The sequence below is a fragment of the Gallus gallus genome, chromosome 7 (assembly GCF_016699485.2).
Source record: "Gallus gallus isolate bGalGal1 chromosome 7, bGalGal1.mat.broiler.GRCg7b, whole genome shotgun sequence".
Lineage (NCBI taxonomy): Eukaryota > Metazoa > Chordata > Aves > Galliformes > Phasianidae > Gallus > Gallus gallus.
The window spans coordinates 21,036,202-21,058,394 of NC_052538.1; the positions used below are offsets into that span (position 1 = coordinate 21,036,202).

General features: G+C 37.8%; 2 protein-coding genes and 1 long non-coding RNA gene across 5 annotated transcripts in view; 2 read left to right on the top strand and 1 right to left on the bottom strand.

Annotated features, from left to right (window-relative positions):
• Nucleotides 1-9,229, bottom strand: part of PSMD14 (proteasome 26S subunit, non-ATPase 14) — a 45,216-nt gene extending 35,987 nt beyond the window's left edge. Inside the window, exons 1-3 of the mRNA NM_001031256.3 lie at nucleotides 9,139-9,229; nucleotides 3,883-3,963; nucleotides 1,208-1,259 (exon numbers count right to left, since the gene is read on the bottom strand). Coding sequence (NP_001026427.2) covers nucleotides 1,208-1,255 — 48 coding nt within the window. The 5' untranslated portion in view covers nucleotides 1,256-1,259; nucleotides 3,883-3,963; nucleotides 9,139-9,229. The remainder of the gene's footprint in view (nucleotides 1-1,207; nucleotides 1,260-3,882; nucleotides 3,964-9,138) is intronic.
• LOC107053834 lies at nucleotides 322-3,094 on the top strand. 3 transcript variants are annotated; one of them, XR_005861355.2, is made up of 5 exons: nucleotides 322-401; nucleotides 537-734; nucleotides 2,640-2,688; nucleotides 2,799-2,875; nucleotides 2,976-3,094. It is a non-coding gene; the product is annotated as an uncharacterized LOC107053834 (long non-coding RNA). The 3 variants fall into 3 exon arrangements; XR_005861356.2 differs by lacking the exon at nucleotides 2,640-2,688; XR_001467518.4 differs by lacking the exons at nucleotides 2,640-2,688; nucleotides 2,799-2,875; nucleotides 2,976-3,094 and having other exon boundaries at nucleotides 537-1,031.
• Nucleotides 9,230-9,382: 153 nt separating the features above from the next.
• The window catches only part of RBMS1 (RNA binding motif single stranded interacting protein 1), a 344,109-nt gene continuing 331,298 nt past the window's right edge, over nucleotides 9,383-22,193 (top strand). Inside the window, exons 1-2 of the mRNA XM_040703336.2 lie at nucleotides 9,383-10,391; nucleotides 16,081-16,132. Of these exons, the coding sequence (XP_040559270.1) occupies nucleotides 10,342-10,391; nucleotides 16,081-16,132 (102 nt within the window). The 5' untranslated portion in view covers nucleotides 9,383-10,341. The remainder of the gene's footprint in view (nucleotides 10,392-16,080; nucleotides 16,133-22,193) is intronic.

Genomic DNA, 22,193 nt, shown 5'->3' on the forward strand with positions numbered 1-22,193 from the left:
ACCGAGGACTGCTTGAAGATTCACTAAGAGAGCGTGAATAGAATTTCAGCTATAAAATGGGAAAAAAATATATTCATAAAAAGTTGCAGCTAATTTAGCCGAACACCTAGAGGCTGTAATCACTTTAGAATATGCACCAAATGCTTCAGTATTACACCACCAGACACAAGCACATCACACACAACCAAAAGAAGCTGTAGGTTTCACAATCTCAGTCGTTCCAGAAGCAAACACACACATCACAACGGTTAAGACAAACAGAACTGATTCCTCCCAAAGCACAACAGCCTGGATTCCAGGCTTAGAACAGGACCCCTCCCTGAGGCAGATGAGGAGCGAAGGAAAAGGCCTCCTACTGTGTACAGCTGGAACCAATGGGACCATGGAGTCCTGTCTTGTCCGTAAGTAAAGGAGTCTTCCTAGAAGCCTCAGACAAATAAGTTCTTTTTTCTTTTTTCCCCTCCCCGTATCAATAGTAGCCAGAAAAAAGCCTGGCATCCCAATGTGATAAGATCAGCTTGGTTTTATTTTTGAAGACATCAACCAGCCAGAAGAAAAAGGCACCTGAGACTTACACTAAGGAGGCAGGGGAGACCACACACGTGGGCTTTGTGTTGGAAGAGGATGGCTGCCAGAGGGGCCTTTCTGCTGTGAGCAGAGCTACAGGACCAAGGACAATAGCCAGCAACACAGAACAGAGTACAACACATGCATGAGGCTACAGCTACCTTCAAGTAATGAAATACATACAAACTTCAGTCATAATGCCTACCACAACGTCATTTAAGAACTGAATTATTTCTTTTACAAAGAAGCAAATGGGTACACTCAGTCACCTAGAGCAATAGTCATGTTCTGAAAACCCCCTATTATTGGAAATCCATTTTGAATTTTGTTTTCTATTTCCTGGGCTTTTGAATTCAAACTAGAATTGTTCAGACACCAAATTAAAGGTTAATAAACATTCTGTAAACCCACAGTGCCAACACAAGTGTTCACACCAATAAAAGCAGTCAGACTGTAACAACCAATCATTTGCATACACATATAGCATCTCTGAAGTCAGATATTATTACTATGAATTCTGTTTTTGGGGGGGGGGGGGGGGGGGGAAAGGGTGTTGTTTTAAAAAAAATGATTAAAGGCATATTCCAGTAACTGATTAATATAAAAAAAAAGCAAAGATGTTGACAAGCTATATACTAACCTGTCCCAGGCCAGGCATACCTCCTCCAAGTCGCAGAAGTCTATCCATATTTCTAGAGAAACAGAAACAAAGGAAAGAATGTTCCCAGGCTCTGAAGTGTTTACTAAATTGCTATCTATATAATTCACCTTCAGTCACTCAGTATGTCAAAAATATTGGTGGTAATTACAACACAACATCAGACTTCCTGTTAATTAACACCACATATTAATTCAAGAAGCTGTCTTCCATGCTAATTAACAGACCTTGTTTTATTGCTTTGGTTTTGGGTTATCCCCATTTCTGAAGATGAGTACTCTTGTCGAACTCCTCAAAACTTCTCTATCATTCAATTAACTGAAGGAGTTTTGTTGCTTAAGAACAGCACCTACATCCAGGAAGTTCCTAAAACTTAAGACATACACGCAAGCTTACTCTAATTTGTTCAAAAAGCATCAATAAAAATGTGAAAGTAAGGATTTTAGCATCCTCATTAGTAAGTTCTGCACTAATTAACTTACAGCTTGTCAGTTACCATCAAAACTACATGTGAAAGACACTGAGCAGATTATGGATCTCTGAATTAGCATCAAAAGCTCTTTTTCTTTTTTTTAAATGAACTCATTATACTAAAAGAAATACTGTAAAGTAAACATTTAGTGTGTATATAGTTAGAGCATTAGTGACAGTGCAGTCATTTAATACATTTCCAGTGTTGCATGTGGCATTGCTTCAGTGCAAGATTATTCCAATCAACGCAACCAACTCGTTACTGTCTTGGAGAGAAAAAACTCATTCTTATGCTGCAGATTTTCAAGGACTGATCTCTAGGAATGAGAAATGCCAAGGTGCCCAACTAAAGAATTAAACAGATGCTTATTACTCTACAGTTTATTCGCTTAATATTGTTGAAAAGCAATTTAATCTTTCATTCTCGTCATCTAAGTAAGGATTCTGCTCCAGGTGTAACAGTACTTGAACCTGCTGTAAAATAGAAGGGATGTAGAGAAGTATCTGAAATTATACTCTTAACTCCACAAGTTTTAATCCAATACAACAAAGCCCGTAAAGCAATATAAGAGTATTCAAGAAAAATCAAGAGTTATTTCCAAGCTACATTCATCCTCAAAACAGATGTTACATCATGTATATCAGAACTATACATGATCTAAGATTATGTACATTAAAAATACAAAAGTCCTTATACTGAAGGAATTAAGATATTTATCTTCCGAAATTTGTTAGTATTTTTACTGATTAAATACTAGCAGGCTTTATTTTAGTTTAAAGCATAGTTCAAGCTTCTCATAACACCATTAGAACCTTTAGCAAGATGTGTTCTTCAACTCCTGTTTTAGCTACGTCCATCCATCCATTTCAAACAACAATACGTAAGGCATGGATCAATAACACAAACCATTTGCTAATCTCACTCTAGTTCAATGTTTTGTAGGACACGTTTCTAAGGAAAGCAAACCTTACAACTGCAGCCTCAGCCACCAGTAAGTGCTTTCTTAAAACCACCTTGGCACTACATGAATTAAAAAGGAATTTATTGAAAGGTTATAGCTGTCTGTTCAGATAGCCTATGAAAGCAGTTTCTTTATTACAGGCAAAAGCTGAACACAGCGTATACACTCCTTTGTTCCATACTACAACAAACTGCAAATCGAGAACTTTGATTGTAAGGTAAAGTTTTTGTTTAAAGCTATTACGTGAGTAAATCATAAACAGCTTCTATGAAACACCCGTGAGTACCAATTGAAGCCAAATATGTCTCATTTTCTAGGGTAGACAAGCCTCCACCGAATCCCAAGGACAATTATTCATCTTTATGACACTGACAATGGTTGAAGAGTGGCAGAAAAGTAGAGTTAAGGTATTAAAAATAAAGTTTTAATCAATCACGATTGTGTGCTTATCATGAGAAATTTGTCTCTATAATGGGTAACCATAAAATACATTGGAAGCTTTTCCTGTAAGCTGTAGAGGTGTTTTACCCACCTGTACTTAAGAAATAATATCAGATAACAAATTTTATACTTCTTTACCTTTTGCTTTAGCAAGTGACATACAATTGCTATTACCAGCTCATTTATATTTTGTAGCATTTATTCTAGTTTCTAAACCAACAGAATAATTTAAAATTAAAGTAGAAATTGTGCAAGTACGTCCTTTAATACAACAAAACGTGCTTATATACAGTGAGATTAGAACAACTAGTTATACAAACTGTTTATTTATCAGCATATATTCCCAGGTTTTGGAACATCAAAAATCCCATTTTCTTATGGAACTGTAAGGATATAACAGCTACCACTGAACTGAAGATGTTCAGATTCTTGAGGCAGCAGCACACACAGAATCTCCAAAAACTAATTCTAGGTGCTACATAAATCATTTCACTAGTTCCATAGACTGACTCTGCTTAGAGCTTTGGCAACTAATATTTTCCTTTCTTATTTGCAAGTAAAGATGCTTTAGTAGGTTAGCACCTATTTAGTCATTCATAAATATAAATTGTTCAGATGTTTATACCATCCAAATTAAAAAAAACTGTTAATCCATTGTGCCCAAATATTACTTCAGCAATAGTTTCAATGTGAGCGATGATGCTTTTTAAAACTTAAGCAACATTGTAGACCCTAACTAAGATAACTTCAGGTTTACAAACAAAGCAAATCTGCATTTCTAACCTGGTGCTCAGCAAGAGGTGATCGCAGAACAAACTCGGCAGCAACTCCCACTTTTTGACAATGAAGATGGCAGTTTCTTTCCTACAAAGGGAAAAAGGAAGGAGGGGAAGGAGAGAAAAAACAGTACAATTAGAAACAGTAGCATATGTAATGAGAAGTGTTGCATTAACAATTTCTGGAAGGATAAAGCATCACTTCAGAATATCCCAAAGAACTCTTTTTTGTTTTATTTCCATAAAAGTTGTGAAGGCTGTACATGCCGTGCGTAGCCCAAACATCTGCAACACAGGAAGACATTTAAGAATAAAAGGATATATTATTAAGTGTTTCAAAGAGAAGCCACATTGCATTTTAGCTGACAAAACATGACTTACACTTTCACATTTATACCACCTTAACAGCTTCACAAATCCTACAAAGCCTGTGTCAACAATTTAAAGCTAATGAATAATTTCTGGTGATGTTAGAATGAAAGTACAGTCCCTTGTTACTATTTTAGAAGAACTGGGCCATACGGAGCCCTCGGTGTGACCGAGGCAGTGAGGGAGGCCTCCACGTTCACCTGATCTCCAGTTGAGGAAGGCTGTTTTACACCCAGCATAGGAGTTCATAGCTGTGTTACCTTTCTCCCAGAGAACACTGCCCACTAATTGCATCCACTCAGTCACTCACAGTGCAGTGTTTTAAAACAGATCTGCGGCCATGATTTGATAGACTTTTTTTGCACTGTCACTGTTACCATAAGGAGCACTGGGGAATCTGCTGCAGCTTAACAACTTGATGCCGCTTTTCTCAGTGCTGCCAGAGCAGCCGTTTGTGCAGCCCTGCAACAAACTGATAGGCTAAGGACAACATTGGTTTTAACCCCATTCACTTCTCTGATAGGATTCACGCTGCATCCCAGAAGCAGCTGTCCTAGAACAACAAAATGAGGTCTTGGAAGAGCCAGCTGCTCTAATGCTAGTCCAAATTCCAGAAGAAATTTATGTCAAGCTACTCTTGAAGCTAAAGTTGCCCAAAGAATGTCTCTGCCTGTCTTTTATGTTTGTGGATGTGATTTTTTGTTTGTTTGTTTTACTTGTTTTGCAAACAAATGAAATCACTTAACAAAATCCATTCTGAACCTCATTCTGACGACCTCCTTAAGAACAAAGGAAAGGTGTTAATCTTTCTGGGAAGTCAGGGAAGAAAGAACAAGTCAGTGCTTCTCAGTGTCCATGGTTGGGGTGAAACTGCACCATCAAGTCCCAGGAAAAGGCATTACATTTCTGCCAGTTTCACACAAGTGATCCAGGAGGGATCAGATGAGGCAGGACCACAGCAGGCAGCAGCTGCACTAGCACAGGCTGCAGACTACAACCAGTCTAGAAGCCTGCCTTCTAGAAGCAGTCCTGCACTTCCTTCTCCATTCCCCCCTGGGATAAAAGAAACAGTTCACTAGGTGCCTGATTTAGTGTTAGACCATGAAGTGCAGCAATATAGCAACTGTTATCAATCTCTGCCTGGGTCAGTCTGGGGCACAGCGGATAACAAAGATGCGGTTACCACCAAGGTAAGCAGAGGAAAGAGAGTGACACAGAACAGCAGCTTGGCAAGCCTCCAGCCATCAGACACAGCTACTAAAGACAAACAAAAACCTACATTCTTGTATTTGTCACCCCTCCACACACACACACACACACACTTCTCCAAGCCACTTGAAGACAATTTTAAGTGAGTATTGAGACAAAAACTCCTCCGCGTAACAAACTGCGAAAACGTACAGGGTAGGAAATACTAATGACATTCTCCTCTTTTCAAAAAGGAACAGGCATTCATAGCACAAAGTCTGTCATTAATGAGCAGAGTTAATGCTGCTTTATGAGCAGCTCTCTGTCACAGAACACTACTGTAAAATACAGACAATTCAGACATCCAGAAGTACATATACTAATTCACATTTCAAAAGCACATTTTAACTTGGTCTTCCACTTCAAAAACAAACCAGTAATATCTAATTTAAGAGAAAACCAGCTTAGCAGCACCAGAATGCAGCTTATGCTTCCGTCCTGACATCAACTGCCTGCTCTGTCCTCTCATTTCTCCCCTGGTGAATATATACAGCACAGTAACACACAGCTGAAAAAGTTTCCCCCATCTCTACTGACAAATGCAAAAGGCTGGTGTTGATTACAACCTACCTGCATTTATTTCATATTTTATACGCATAAAAGAAATATATAAATAAAAACAGAAAAGTAAACAGACAATTCACAGCATCTCTTATTCCCTTCCTTTCTAAGGACAGAAAAAAGTACTTCAATAATCACAGAATCATTATGGCTGGAAAAGATCTCTTAAGAACATCTAGTCCAACTGTCCACCTACCACCAATACTGCCCACTAAACCACGTTCCTTAGTACCACATCTACATGTTTCTTGAACACCTCTATGGCTGGTGACTCCACCGCCTCCCTGGGCAGCCTGTTCCAGTGCCTGATCACTCTCCTGGAGAAGAAATTTTTTCTAATATCCAATCTGAACCTCACCTGGTGCAACTTGAGGCCTTTAGCCCTAGTCCTATCACTGTTACCTAGGAGGAGGCCGCCCCGCCCCTTGCCACAACCTCCTTTCATGGAGCTGTAGAGAGCAAAAAGGCCTCCGCTGAGCCTCCTCTCTCTTTTCCAGACTAAACAATCCCAGCTCCCTCAGCCACTCCTCATAAGACTTGTGCTCCAAACCTCTCATCAGCTTTGCCACCCTTCTCTGGACATGCTCCAGGGCATCAGTGTCTTTCTTGTAGTGAGGGGCCCAAAACTGAACACAGTACTCAAGGTAAAGCCCCATCAGAGTTGAGTACAGAGGGATGATCTCTTCCCTGCTCCTGCTGGCTGCACTGTTTCTTATTCAAGCCAAGATGCCATTGGCCTTCTTGGCCACCTGGGCACACCGCTGGCTCACGTTCAGTCAAGCGTCCACCAACACCCCCAGGCCCATTTCCTCTACACAGTCTTCCAGCCACTCTGCCTCAAGTTTGTAGCGTTGCCTGAGGTTGTTGTAACCAAAGTGTAGGACTTTGGCACTTGGTCTTGTTAAGCTTCATCCCACTGGCCTCAGTCCAGCTATCCAGCCTGTCCATATCCCTCTGCAGGGCCTTCTTAGCCTCAGGTAGACCAACACTTTCTTCAGACTTGGTGTCATCTGCAAACTTATTGAGGGTGCACTCAATCCCCTCATCCAGATCATCAGTAAAGACACTGAACGTGACAGCATATTTCAGCGCACATTCTACAATCAACTTGGAAGAGTCTTAAATTGCTGAGTCTCTGCATGAGTCCCACAGATAGTTCTTTTCTATTCGGTATTAACAACCCATGGTGGGAGCCCTCAATGAAAGAGAATTCTACTAGATTGAAAACTCTACAGTTGGCAAAAAAAACAGGCCACCAGAGAGCCCTAACAGCAGCAAGAACATTGTTGCCTGAGCCTAGCCTGATAACTTAATCCAGTCTGAAATTGCTACAATTAGTAACTTCATGCTATACTGTGTAACTTCTACTTCCCCTCTGGCAACTGTTTCTCCACCTGCCATAGGAGGACTACAAGACTGAATTCTGTATAAGTACTGTCAGACCTCCTCTTGAAAAGCCCTACACAGCAAGACAGATTAACTACTTTATTAACAGTAACTGAAAAAGTGGTTTAAGGTTTTGGCTGCAAATGTAACACAATTCCAAGAAGCAGCTATGAAGGTAGAAACAGTTAAGGAACTGCATCTTGCAAAGAAGCATCATTTCACCCAGAAAAGAACAAAAACGCAATGCAGGTAAAGCCAACAAACAAACATGAAATGAAAGCAAAACTTGAACCAGAAAGAGGGGTTTGGGAGGGGGTGGACAGGGAGAAAGAAAGCTTCCTATGTACTTTGTATGAAAATAGAAAAAAAAAAAAACCTATTACAGACAATTCTCAGTTATTTGTTCTTTAAAGATTAACGGACCAGAACCAGACTAAAGCAGGTAGGTTGGGTCCCCTTATTTTGCTTTTGGATTCCAGAAGGACCGCAAACATGTCTAATCCTGCTACATCATTGCTGAGCTACAGTTACATAGGTAACCCGGACTGAAGCCAAATGCTGTGTACTGCTGAGAACACCAAGTTACAAGTTTAAAGTACATCAAGTACAAATTAGCAGTTAAAGGAACAGTCATTAATGAATCACATCACCCTAAAATGAATTTTTTAACTTCAAACTATACATAGGTAATGAGCTCCTCTATACTGTGCAGTAGGGAGAGCAAACATACAGCTGTTCTGGAACGGTTCCTCCCTACCAAGCAGTCATCATGCAGTTCCCTGCTGTTGAAAATAGCCAAACTACCCATCCTTCCCAATTATCTGAGGTGTAGGCTTACCCCAGAGGACAGGGTATAAGCGGAGCCTGCTTAGATCCTTTTCTTGCTTCTACAACAGAAGCTCTCAACCAGTCCTCTTCTCAGCAGAAGCTTCATCCAACTGCACTCCCTGCATGCGAGGTACACCCTGGATGCATGCTAGGAGGACTAAGCTTTTAAGCTTCATGCAAACTTGTAGGGCTGTTCAGATTGCCTGGTACCCCTTGGGCTATTTATAGCTTTCAAATACATTTTATGAAGCTCAAAAAAAGAAACATCTACCTCAGTCCTTGCTGTCCTGTAGGACTTGCTTGTTGTAATGAAAACAAATACCTCTTTAAGTGATGACCTCAGCGCGCACTCAGCTCTGTCAGCTGTTTACAAGTGCCTAGCTACGTCACTGAAGTTCTACGAACAAAACGAAGCTCTGCCGTATACAAGGAACAGCGCTGCTGCTCGTGATAGCGTCTCAGTTCCTACGCAATCCCATTTCCCCCAGCCCGGCGCGGACATTCCTTCTCCCCACTTCTTCCAGCAGCAGCGCTTCGGCTCACGAAGTCCCTGACAGACGCCCGCCTCTGCCCCTAGAAGCTCCGCGCCGGGGCAGCGGCCGGGGCCGCGAAGCGGGCGCTGCCTAAGGGAAAAGGGCGGAGGGGCTGCGCTGCCCGGGCCCGCGCGAACCGAGGCCCGGCTCGGCCCCTCCAACGCGGCTTCTTCGGACGCCTCCCGCCAGGGCCTGGCCGCAGCCTCGCGTGAAGAAGGCCCTCGCCGTCCCGCCCGCCGCTCGGGCCCGCTCCCACCGTCACGCAGAGGCCGCCCCGCAGCTAGGCGAGGCCCCAGACCCCTCTCCGAGACGAGCGGGCCGCCCCACCGGGCCCTCACCTCCGTCCGGAGCCCGCTCCGACCACGCCGCCTCAACCCAGGCCGCCGTGAATCAGCCGGATCTCATTCAAAGCCGGTCCGCCCAGGCCCCTGCGTGTGCTTCCTGGTTCAGAGGGCGCGCGGTGGGGACTTCCGGTCCCAGAGTCGGGTTTGTGGGGGGGGTGGGGGGGGGGCAGGAAGCCATGGCAACGCAGTTTGCTTGGCAACGGCGCGTGCCGCCGGCGGGAACGCGCTAAGCGCTCGTGCGCGGGAGCTGCTGCGGCCGTTAAACCGCCTCTCCTGTGGCGTGAGGCGCGCAGCCGAGACGTGAGCGGGAGTTGTGGGCCTGAGGGCACTGAGAGAAGCCCGAGAGGCTCCTCGGGTGCCACAGTTGCACTCGAATTGGCCGTTATTCTGTCCACCTACAAATCCACAGCTGTCACAAAGTTACCTGGAGCTCTTGGAGCAGAGACGTTCAGAAGGACGCGGTCCCTAAAGTGACGCAGACGTGCTGAAGTAAAGCGCTCAGGCGGCTTTGCTCTGAAGTACTGTACGTTAAGCTTCTCTCCAGCTCAGAGCCCAGCTGCGTCCAGCTTGCACCCATGCACAGATAACCAGCAAATAGGGTGGCTATATGTCCCAAAAATGCATCATCAAATCAAAAAGAGAATGATTAATAGGAACATTGCATGCAATCATCTCAAAAGCGATGTCATAAGAATTGAGAGGATTCAGAGCAAAGTAATAAAGCGGTCATATGTATTAAAAATCACATGCAGAAATGGAAAAGAGCAGAATGGTAACATTTTTTTTCCATACAAAGAAGACAAATTTGAGATAAGATAGAAGCATGCACACTAATGAATGATGTGGAGAAAATAAACTGGATTTTTCAATCACCTTTATGGTACACAGGAGAAAAGCAAACAGCAAAAAGACTGGTAAATGAAAAGAGGAAAACACAAGGCTGAGGAAATAATTCTTCAGATAATATGTGACTGTTCTGGACCTAAGTGTCTCAGGAACTTACTCTGACTACAGCAATACTTTTTTAAAAGTGCATATCCATATACAGTTACTAAAATATTCTGAATATTTTAGAAATAACTGAACAACTAAAGAACCTAAAAGGCAATTTCTAGTGTTTCCACAACAAATGACCAAAAACAGCATTGTGGTTTGGGTCCGAAGCTCCTTTAAGGATTGAGAGTGTGAAATTAGAAGATGGTCAGCACTTTACACTCACAGATGGTAACAAGGAAGCAAATGCAAAGGTACTGTGTTACAAATTACACTTCAATTACCCCTTCCATGGCACATTAGCCTCTTCAGAAATCTTCAGGTTTTATACTGTGGTGTGTAAAACGAGTAAGAGAGGAAAGCTCAATTAATATCATACCTACTATTCTGCTCTATAAGAGGGCAATCTTTCTCTAAAACAATATTCTTATAGTAGCCTCTTCCATCTCTTTTCAGATCTTTGCTAGGCTGAGAGAATTGCTAGAGTTAAAATTCCCAAAATATTCTTAGAAAGATAAAGAATTGAAATGTAGTTTATGCCACGAATCTGTCATCCCTATCATGTACTATTAAGGCAAAACGTATTAGTGCATTTTGTCACTGCAATCACAGCCTGATTATTCAGGGAAAACAAACAAACAAACAAAAAAACTACCTTCTAACAGGTAGTTACATTCTTTATTATTTTACCTGGAAAATTCCAACTGCTACAGTCTTGTCCTTAATACTTTGAGACTTCTGTGTATTTAAATGTCTACAAAAGTCATAAAAAGTATTATAAGGTCAAAAACTTTTTTTTTTTTTTTAGATTACGTTAATGAGGTAAGTATTGAAATACATTCTGTATTTTCCTAATTTGCACTGTATTTTCATCATTTTATTCTTCCAATTCACTGTCACCTTAGTAAGAGATACTCATCGCATTTTATTTTCTTACTCTGTATACGTGTGTCTTTACGGAACACTGCCGTTCTGGAAGAAAAAATATCTACAAAATTCTTTGGAAGAGGGAGCATTCCCCTGGATTAACATATATAGCAAGGAAAAGCAATGTAGTCAGATCTTTGTACTTCACCTGTACCCACTGATTTGAACGAGTTATGTCAGTTCAAACCATCTGAAGATTTGGGCCTTCTTTGAAATATAATTGGAACAGACTTTCATTGTTATTCTTAATTACATTTCACATCATAGTATTGACTCTCATAATACATACATTTATTGAAATTTCACAAATAATATACTTAGAGAAGAAGGAAAAAAAGGAGAAAATAGAAGAAATATTTACATTAAAAAGTATAGTAAATTAATTGGATATATAGAGCCAGTATAATCTTTGGTACTCACAACAGATGGTATTTTATATTTTGATATAAAAAAGATATATTCTTAATCATATATGTCAAAGAAAAGAGACCATATGTTGTTAAACACTTCCAAATTGTCATTTAATCTGAAGGGCACTCTCTTGCATGATACTAAATCCCTCATTGTTTTCACCTAACCAGTGCTAATCTACAGAATATTTTTATTTATTATTTTGATGTAATGAAGTGCTGAATTAAAATGTTCACGTTTTGTTCTTTTCATTTTTATTACTTGGATGGATATCGTAAATGGTAAAAGCTTATTTTGGTTGGCCCCTTACATTCTTCCAGTTTTCCTCATACCTTACTATCCTTACTGCCCTAGTAAATTGATCAACAATGATCAGACTTGCTAAGAGATCACACCATTATTTCCTAGTTTCCAGTCTACCTGGAATGTGACTTTCCCCCTGTGATTTAGTTAAAGCAGCAGTAATCCTGCTGCTCTGTAACTAATGGGTTTAATTTTACTGAGCTGAGTGATAAAACTGAAGTGCTGTCTATAGAACATGAGAATATGCACTGAGAGATTGGCCACAGTTTTTGTGCTAGAACAAGGAAGATCTGGAGGACTTTGTTAGAATAATTTATATTAAATATATATACATTATATAATATTATGTATAATGTTATGTATAATATTATATATATGTGATATTATTATAAATATATATAATATATCTATATGAAGTCTGGGATTAGAATACAATGTATACTGTAGGAATGGATGAGACACTGGAGTTTTGAACAAGTACACCTCTATTGAAGAATATAAAATGGAGCACAGGGAATGCGTATATACTGCCGAGTAAGAGATCTGACTTCAACCTTGTTAGGAAATAAGTTAGAAGAAGCACGCTTGTTTTTCTCTGTTTGTTTAGCTACAAACTATACTTGGTAGTCAAATATTGAATTGATAATAATAGAGGAAATTGAGTTTTTTAAACTGCAGCCTTTTACCCTGGACTGAAGCTCTGTACATAAGGATTTGGCAAATCTGTATGTGGGGAAATGATTTCTTCTGTCATACTTGGCGAGCACTCAAAATGGTTAGAAGTGCTTATGATGACCTCTGTGACATCCACAACAGCTTGTGAAGTGCCTGAACAACTCTTTGATGCATGCAGACTAATAAGAGGTCTTGTCACAGACAATGAATTGAATTTTACAAGAATATAGGTTAAAGACAGTAAATGAAAGTGGGAATGCTTTTTTCAGTCATCTCAGCATTCTACAATCAGCTACCGAATGCTGATAGAGGTTTGAAAAAGGCTCCATTAATCATAAAGCATATGATTAATTAAAACCTGCAAAAAAACGCTATTTTCATCTTCTCAGGAATATAGGCTTGCCCATTAAATTATGACAAGCATAAATCCCGCATAATTTTGAGTGAGAAGAATGGTAGTAATGTGTTTGGATATAATCCGTCATGGTTTAGAAGGTAAAGAATATTAAGAATGCAAGCATTCACTACTGTATGCAATATAACTGCCCCAAAATATCAGAGCCAAAAGATACTGTTTATTTTGAAAGTTTTTGTATTTGGGAGTCAATACAAATCTCATACACTATTCTACAGGAAACTGGACTTTTGTCTTTTTATGTCTATTTAAAGTGGCTGAGTTGTGAGAACTATCTACAAACCATCTGGAGAAGATAAGGCCAAGAAAAAATCAGTCTTGCTGGAAATGCTTGTGTTGGGGGTGTCTATGGAAAATTTTTATGAGACAACAGAGGAGTGGGTTTGTGTCCCTGGCAATTGCAAAGGTGCTACTCTGTGAGAGACAGATTATTTAAATAACCGCGTAGAAGACTGTAAATTGAAGACTGCAAATTAAGAGAAAGGTGGCATGTAAAGTGGACATACTGTGTTTTTTTTCTGGATTACTGTGGGATGGAGCAATGTTCAACTTTTTTCTTTTTTTTTTCTTTTTTCTTTTTTTTAATTCAGTGGGAGTTTTTCCCCTTATTTGTGACACAATAAAAATAAATTTTACACTTCCTTTAGCACTTAAGATGTTCTTGTAGTTGAACTGAAACATTCCCTTACAAAATGCTGTGTAGCTGGTACAATGCTTTGTGTCAGTGTCAGGAAGCAAGAGCTAAGAAATTGACTGTTTCAGTCGTTTCTGTGGCTCTGTCTGCATCAGGAAGTAGTAGAAGAGTAGGAATAAATTGGTAGGTCTAAACAGGCAACACAATATTTTTGTCAGCCTTTTTTTTTTTTTTTTTTTTTCCCTTTGGAAAGCTCCAGTTTCAACCCATGAATTGAATGAGCATTTGCAACTGAAGTGTGTTAGGCATGTTCCTGGTCTGCAGTTTTTCATGTGAAAGAATCCAGTTTCAGTGCTCCTAAGAGAGATTAGCACAGCAAATCAAAACATCCAAGCAGAGACAATCGAGGCTTTAAAGGCATGCTCCTGATCCAAACTTAAACATGCATCATGTAGATGCTCAATATATGCCTTTATTTTTCCTTCCAAAAAGTATCCCACAGTATGAAAAGAAAACATGTCAGAAAGCTGGAGAAGAGTGGAATAAGATTGAAGAAGGTGAGGTCCTCTACATTACTACACATGGCATGCCCAAAGCACTGGGTATATACAATATGTTCTATGGAGAGCCTGAGGGACCTGTAAACTGCTAGATAAGCCCCATTCAGTGAATATTTTGATCCTCACAAGAATGTCACTTGGGAAAGGCACATTTTTTACAAGAAACCAGCTGCCAGATGAGACCATTGACCATTGTTAAGATCTTTAAAATAAAGCCAAGTAATGTGAATTGGAGCAGTTAACAGATGGATGAATTACTTGTGATATAAGTGATAACCAAGTCAAAGCAAGGTGAGAAAAGGACTTGACATTGCAAAGAACAGAGGATATTTGCAGGGCTAGTAAAGACTGCTTCCCAAATAAAAGTGTTAGCTAGTGGTGAAGGAACTGGAGTCTATCTAATTAAAAATGCATACCAAAGCATAAAGAGAAAATACAAGGGTAAACAAATGGCAGAGACCAGACTTGTTTTCAATAAATGTAAAATCAATCACAACATGGTGAAAAGGTCCCGCACAAGAGGTTCAGTGTCCTGTATACAATGAAAGCAGCCATTTTGCAGAAAATAGATTGCTCTCAACTCAACTTGTAAAGATAAGCTAAAGAAAAGTGATGTTTTCGTACTACTGGAAAACATAACAGTGGTGACAGCACCGAAAGTCATTATAATGATTTCTTTAAAGGGATGATCAGGATGGTATTATTGTAAAAAAAAACAGACTTTTCTTCTGGGCCAGAACATTTCATTTGAAACTGTATCACAAGCAGAGATGCAATTTGTGGATTTTGGAAATTCTCTGATGACACAAAAGTAAAAGAATTGCTACATACTCATTGCTCCCCAAATGAGTTATATCTGTGGAGACTGCATTAATAATCACAGTGATGCGGCAGAAAATAAGGTCGCTGCAGGGTCTTGGAGCCTGTACAGAATAAGGTTCTGTCCATTCTTTTTTATTTACACTGTTAGGATGTGAACAAACTTGTGCCTTCAATTTAATAGAAACAGGATAACATTAATGTATCTAACATATAAACTAAATTTGTGAATTTCTAGGAGTCTTCATCTTCAGAATCATGCAAGGTACTGACCAGATTGTTCTGGTCTTTTCTCATTAGGGTTGTTTCAGTCCTTGGAGTACAGTCAGATAGACCCAATGGCTCTTTCCCTCATCATTACCCTCCCTGTTTCTTCCTTGTCGTCCTTGATAGAATTCTCTGCTATGCTTCTATGACTTGATGGATCCTCTTCATCATGGTTGCAAATTTTTCTGAGATAATGAAAATTATTAATAGCTAGCTAGCTAAAGATAGATGTTTCTCCTTCTCATTTCATTTAGAAAATAGTTATTTTATTGATTAAACATACACATCACACCTCAGTCACTTTAGCTTTTTGTAATATGAGTCACTGGTAGAAGGAAAAGGTAAATAGCAGAATTGCTTCTTTACCACACACAATTTGTACAGTTGTCATCATGTCTTATTCCATGTGTTGACCTCAATAATGGAAGTATACATAAAGGGTTTTTCTCATTCTTTCTTATAATATCTGAATTAGTAAAAATAATATTTTTCATGTTTTTATTCTGCCAAGCAGGCAGGTAGTTTGGGTAGACAGGGTATTTGCATCTGACAATAAACTACTCAGGTAAGGCAAGATGTTTATTTTAGTTACATTGGCTGTCTGCCATAAATAAATACAGTAGCAATTTATTTCATCTCACCAGCTATCTTGATTCAGTTGATTAAGGGCTATAAATTAACTTTAATTACAAGTTGTAACAGTTGGTATTTGGAGACCTACGTGTTTGAGACCATGTGGTGGCAATTTTATTCTCCATTGTAGAAATAAACCAAGGAAACTCTCTTACTAATGCCTAGATTTCTCATTTCTTCTTTTTTTTTTTAAATTCATTTGCCTCCAGATTTTTTTCCCTGCATTTAGAGTAAGGTTGAGTGTTCTTTTTTTTTTTTAGCTTTAATTACTAAAAAAAATTTTTAATATCTTTTTTTAGGTCCCAAGTGCATTCCAGGCACCAACTGAACCTAAGCCTTTCCTCTGCAAAGGTAGGATGTGAAAATTTTCACCCTTCTCTGATTTTTGTTGGTCAGATAAACAAACTTGAAGGTCTTTTTATCCTCTGCTAAGAAGGTAGATGCAAATATTGCACTTGTACATAGTACTTTTTGTGAGAAGATTTGCATGTTTGTCTTTTGGGTTCCTAAGGGCTGATGACACAGATCTCAGTATCAGATATCTTAGATATCATTGATCTGTTCTTTGAATTGTTTATGTTGAAAGAAAGTTAATTTAAATTAAGTTTTAGCTTATTTTATTTCAGATTTATTTGTTCTGATAAAAAGAGTGAACAGTCAATTATCTTTATTATTGAGGTGCTATCCATGACAGCACTGCCTCAGTATTGTTTAACTGGTAAAAATGAGACTAAATCCAGATAGGTAAAATATCACAGAGACAAACAGAATATTCAAGGTGAAAGTAAATATAAAATCTTTGTTGTAATGAAATGAAGATATGGAAACTAGATAATTAAAAATGAACATTTTTAAAGTTTTAAAAAATTATTGTATTGCTGGCATCTGACTTATGTGGTTGTAAAAATGGAATGCAATACAAAACATGATGTAAACTGTAATGAAGACAGTTCATATACTTGTGTGTTATATACGTTCGAGCTTTTTAAGGATAATGTATTTGAATTAACATGGTATGAAAGCATCTCATGTTGAGACTACAGGCTTGTCTTGTTGCATTGGTTAATTCACCGTACCTGGCTTCATAGCTACAGAATGTCATGATTAGCTATTAATGACTAGTTTTTGAATTCCAAGAACTGAGTTCAGGATCTATTGTCTGATTTTTTTTTTTTTTTAATTCAATCTGTTTGGTACTCAGTGAAACCTTAAAATTTGTTTTTGGCTCTTGTTTTAGTTCAACAAAATCTTTATATCAGTTTGCTGATATAAAGGCAGTACTTCTAATCTCTTTTAACTAGCGGAGTCTTGAAAAAAATCCAATGGACTTGTTTAGGTATGTCATACATGTAGACTGACTTATCAATATTGATGTTAAGAACTCGCTGTTCTTTATTGCCACTTACAGATTGCTTTACAAGTCCTGTGCAAGGACTAAGAATTAGTCCAGACACTTTGCAGATCACAACTGTAACATTGGTGCTTTTAAAGTTCTTGGAGTCTTTGAGTAGTTCTGATGTATAGGTCATAATATTAACATTTTTAAATACCTGAGATACAGTCTGGTAATCCGTATAGTGTGTGTGCAACATGAAATTTTGGTGGAATAAACACAATTGTTAGTCTAAAAAATCTTTTTCTTATAGTAATTATGCTCCCAGAAAACTGCTTTATGGCGTTAGAGCCTTATAATAGTATTTCTGTGTCTTTCAGGAGCTTTGGAATTTTGTCTAGTGTTTGTCTATTTTAAATCTCCGCTGCTTTAGCTTTTCTTTAGTTCCCCTTTCAGCATTTGCCCAGTGAACTAATATGGTCATTTGCTCCTCTCATTTCAGTTTTATATTCAGTAATGGGAGGATGTTTCCTTACTCCACAAAACCTGAATTTAGAAATTAATTAAATGATAGATTTCCCGGCTACTTGAAAAACAAACTCAAGCAAGAGCAATGATCTCATCTAGCTAATAATTTTCCTTTGTGTTCAGTGCTCTTCACTCAGTGTTTCAGCAACTGCAAATAGCCTTTAAATAATCATGAATCCATTGTTGCATGGATATATCTTTATAAGCACAGATGCTTAAGGCTTCTATTGACCGGCTGTAAATAACATCACTTTTAATTAGAAAGGCGCTGATATAAATCTGCCTGCTCATCCTTAGCTTCATCTTTCAGGTAACTGGAGCTGCTAATTACTTTTAAAAATGCAGGTCAAATGCTCAGTATCTGAATTCATTAACTCAGTAGAATATGGCTATGTCTGTGAAAAATAGGATAACTTTACAAATGTTTTTAGAGGTCAAATTTTGTGCCCTATATTACCCGTTGACTTCATTTGTTCCTAGTAATGGATCTAAGATTCTGTAGTAGTAGTAGTACACAAATATTCTTTAAATGAATGGTTGTTAAGGTAGCTCCATTCTTTTTTAATGGAAGACAGCACAGTGTATTCTTAGTGGTATATACGTAAGCAGTGACATTAGGGATCTTCATCCCACTGAAGAAATATCAAAGCCAGCTCATTCAGATTTACTCCATACACTGTTTTGGTTTTGTTTCTCAAGTGAGTAAGATAAAAATTATTCTCAGTTCCAGTTGTCACACGTGACTACCAAATAATCTTTTAAAATAATTCTGAATGTACAGCTCTGGTCTTCTAAACCACATCTTCTGACCCACAGCAGGGAACTCATTTTTAAGGAAATGTGTTCTTGGTTAAATTTTTGAGAAAACTATTTGAAGCTATCATAAATTTGCATCTGGCTGACAGTATGTCACTTGTACAATCCAGTTCCTTGCATTTCTGTAAAAAATATTTTTACATACGCAAACACTTAAGTAACCAAGGATTTGATAAATGTAAACCTTCCTTACTGTCTTGAAAAATAAGAATAGACTGCCTGCTGTGTGAAAATAATCATGCTTCTCTGAGTACTTCTGAAAGTACTCTTAATATTGCAGTTAGTTTTCAAACAGCTGTTAGATTTATAGTTGGTGAGCTCTTTACAATATTAGTATGGTTTAGGCCTTTTAATTTGTATAGTACTTATTTCAGCTCTTCCTGAACTCTTCCAGTTCTTCCTTTCATTTCCCAAACATAAGTTAAATTTTATTCATTTCCTACCAGTAATATTCTAGCTAGTCTTGTTGTGTCCCTTCTAATTTAAAATTGGCTTCAGATAGATTTGATTGATATGGATTATATTCATGTAACAAATGACTTAGAATAAGATTATTTTATTTTAATGCAGTGTTGTAGTATAGGTAAGTTTTGTTTCGTGTTGATTCTTGAATAATATTTCACTATATAAATTGAAAAAAAAAATAATAATACCAAGTATTTCTTATCACAGAGAAAGGAGCTATCTCACATATTTTAAATGAAGTGGTATTTTTAAGGAGGAAGAATCTCCTCTGCCTAAATTTGGGCATACAGTCTCTATCGCCTTTTGAGGTCTTTGTCATTTTGCCAGTTAAATAAGTGGGGTGGGCATTATTTTTTCTTTTTTTCTTTTCTTTTTTTTTTTTTTTTGTAGAAGAAGCAAGGAATGCTAAATGCCATTTCATAAAGCTTACTAAGGAATGCTGGCTTTATTTAATTTTACAGTGACTGATATCCGTAGGAGGCGAAGGCGCGTAATATTATGTAGTGTTGCACACATTTATTTCATGCTTGCATGGAGTATATATTTATATTTCTTTACAAAAAGATAGGCCTTCAATCATAGGGAAATACTGTGTATGTTTCAACATTCTCTTTTGAAAGTTACAAATATTCTATGTGACTCAAACCATCCTTTCATAAACCCTTCTTAAATGTCCAAGGGATAAGACCAGTATTTGGCCTTATTTGTTATATTTGATCTCTTTTGGTTTTTAAAGCTCAGAAATTCCACTGTGACATTATCAGCTCAGCTGATAGTCCTCTTATTTTGAACCAGAAATGCCACTACATGTCAGAACAGAATATAACAGAGGTCCTGACTACAAACGGTCATCAAAATTTTACAGTATTCTGTGTAATAGCTGGATGCTAAATTCTCCTTTAGTTAATTCTTTATCTAACTTGTGATAGTGCATTCAGTAGGTATCCTATTACTATTATCAGCTGATAGCAAGGACTTTTTGCATACAATATTTTACTTCTTGGACATTAAACTATTGCAAGTAATGGCTACTGAACAGCTGTATATCAAACACACGAAACACATAGTGTACCATATAAAAAAAAGTGATGAACTTTATAGATGATTCTGATGAAAAAAAAATTAGATTACAAGTACATCATTGTTTATTACCATGTATATTAAGTATCTATGTAAGCTGCATGCGTTTATTCTGCAAATGGTGGTGGAAAATAAGGCCATGCACATTCCTACAACAAAGCTGTTCATTGTATAATTTAGTTTTCAGCTGAGTCTGAACTTACTGCAGGTGAAAATAAGATGATCCAGATCTGTCAGCACTGATATACATGTAGGTGGTTCCATTATTATAATTTGTGAAATGCTCACAAGCTGTCTTTGTGAGGGTGCTTATATAGAGTAATGTATTAAAAAGAAGCAAGATGTTCTACCTTATGATGGCATTGCAGTTGTGCAGTTTGTGTAAAGCAATCAAATGTTTCTAACATCCACACAGAAAAAATTTTGAGCCGAAAAAATGAGTGTTATTATTGTGTGATTTTGTATGTAAGGTAATGTCACATAATTTAAGAAGGAATTTCCTGCTTTTTATGTGATAGATATACTTATAGCATATGGGACTGATAAGTATTTATAAACCAGATGCTCTTTTCATGAGCTCTGAGTTACTTTAAGAATAATACTGATTTCTTACATAGAACATTCTTACATAGAACATTCGTATAGCAGATCTGTCCCTCTTTCTTCAATGCAGAGTTGTTGTGCTAGTACCAGCAGGTCTTCTGGACTTTTTTCCACTATTTCAAGAAGATCACTCTGCTTCTTCCAGTCTTTTCTTACATTGTACTTTCAGCTGTTTAAATCAAATATTCAGGGATGAGTATGAACAGTAAGTTCAACTGATGCTAGAAAGTGTCTGCAACTCTGATTATATAAATGATCAAAAAAAAAAAAAATTCCTACTTCAAATATCTACTTTTAATGAGCTTATTTAAAATGTAAAAATGTTTTAAATATGACATGATAAAATGACCAGATATAACCTAGTACCTCATAAGTTTTTCCCCTACTCTTACTCCCTCAATCTCAGAGTTCAGAAATGTAGTAAAACAATGTTTGCATGAAAAGGTCATTCATTTTATCAAGACTGACAGATATATCCAAAAAATAAAGGACAAGGTTTTGGACTCCAAGTCTTTTCGTCAAGTCATTCTTTTTCATTTACTTTATTCTTCATTATGTGAAATTGAGGGCAAAGTATGTACTACCTGTCCCTCAAAACAAAATTCCTGTACTGAAGTGTAGTTGATGATTTGAAAGATAAGTGTTGAAAAACAGCTTCAAATTCTATTGCCCTTTTTTACCTACTTGAAATATGAATAGTGGAACCATCAAAGTTTCAAACAAATAGCAGTTCTGTTTTTCTTTTTAGTTCTGGCCAGTGTGCCATTTTTGAAATATTCAAACAAAGAAACCACAAACCGCTAGTCACACCACAATACCAGCTTGTGTTTACATTTTCAGCTCTCCAGATCATGATCCTATTGAGTGCGCATAGAGCGAGTGCGTGTACACGCGCCCATCCACCATCAGGAGAAATGAAACTGTAAACACAAGCTGGTATTTTGGTGGGGGCACACTAATATGGCGGTTGGTAGGGTCAGAAGGTGGAGGGTGAATTATGGATCCAGAATTTCCTTGTATTTTTCTTTTTAAGTGAGGCTGTTTGTACAGTAACTGCTATTCAAACCTAAATGTTCAGTTTTAGAGCAGTAGAACCCGGTCTCATCAATTTTAAGCTGTATATTCGGACTTGAACAAAGATGAATGAAAGCACTACTTCTTGACATACTTAAACTAGGCAATTAAATACAAACTATTTTTGCAGGGAGCTCTTGTATGAGAGGACTGTGGGCAAGAATGATCTCACATTCTTTATCATTTATGGTAAATCATCTTGTTTAGTATTAGGTAAACACTAACAAAATCATTACAAATAGTAACATGGTGAGAGAAAAATGATTGTCTAATCTAAGATTTGTATTTGAAAGTAAACTGTTCAAATAGGAAACACCTGATGCATAGACTGAGATAAGTCTAAGATCTCCTCTGTGTCATATACTGCTTAATTTGAATATATTTGCAAATTCCTAGTTTTTCCATATTACTGAATTACAGTTACAGTGCTTGAACAAAGCTTTTATCTGGAGAAAACTTGTGCTTGCTGTTTATAGAACAGATGTCATCATGAATCTTTATGGAAATCTTATA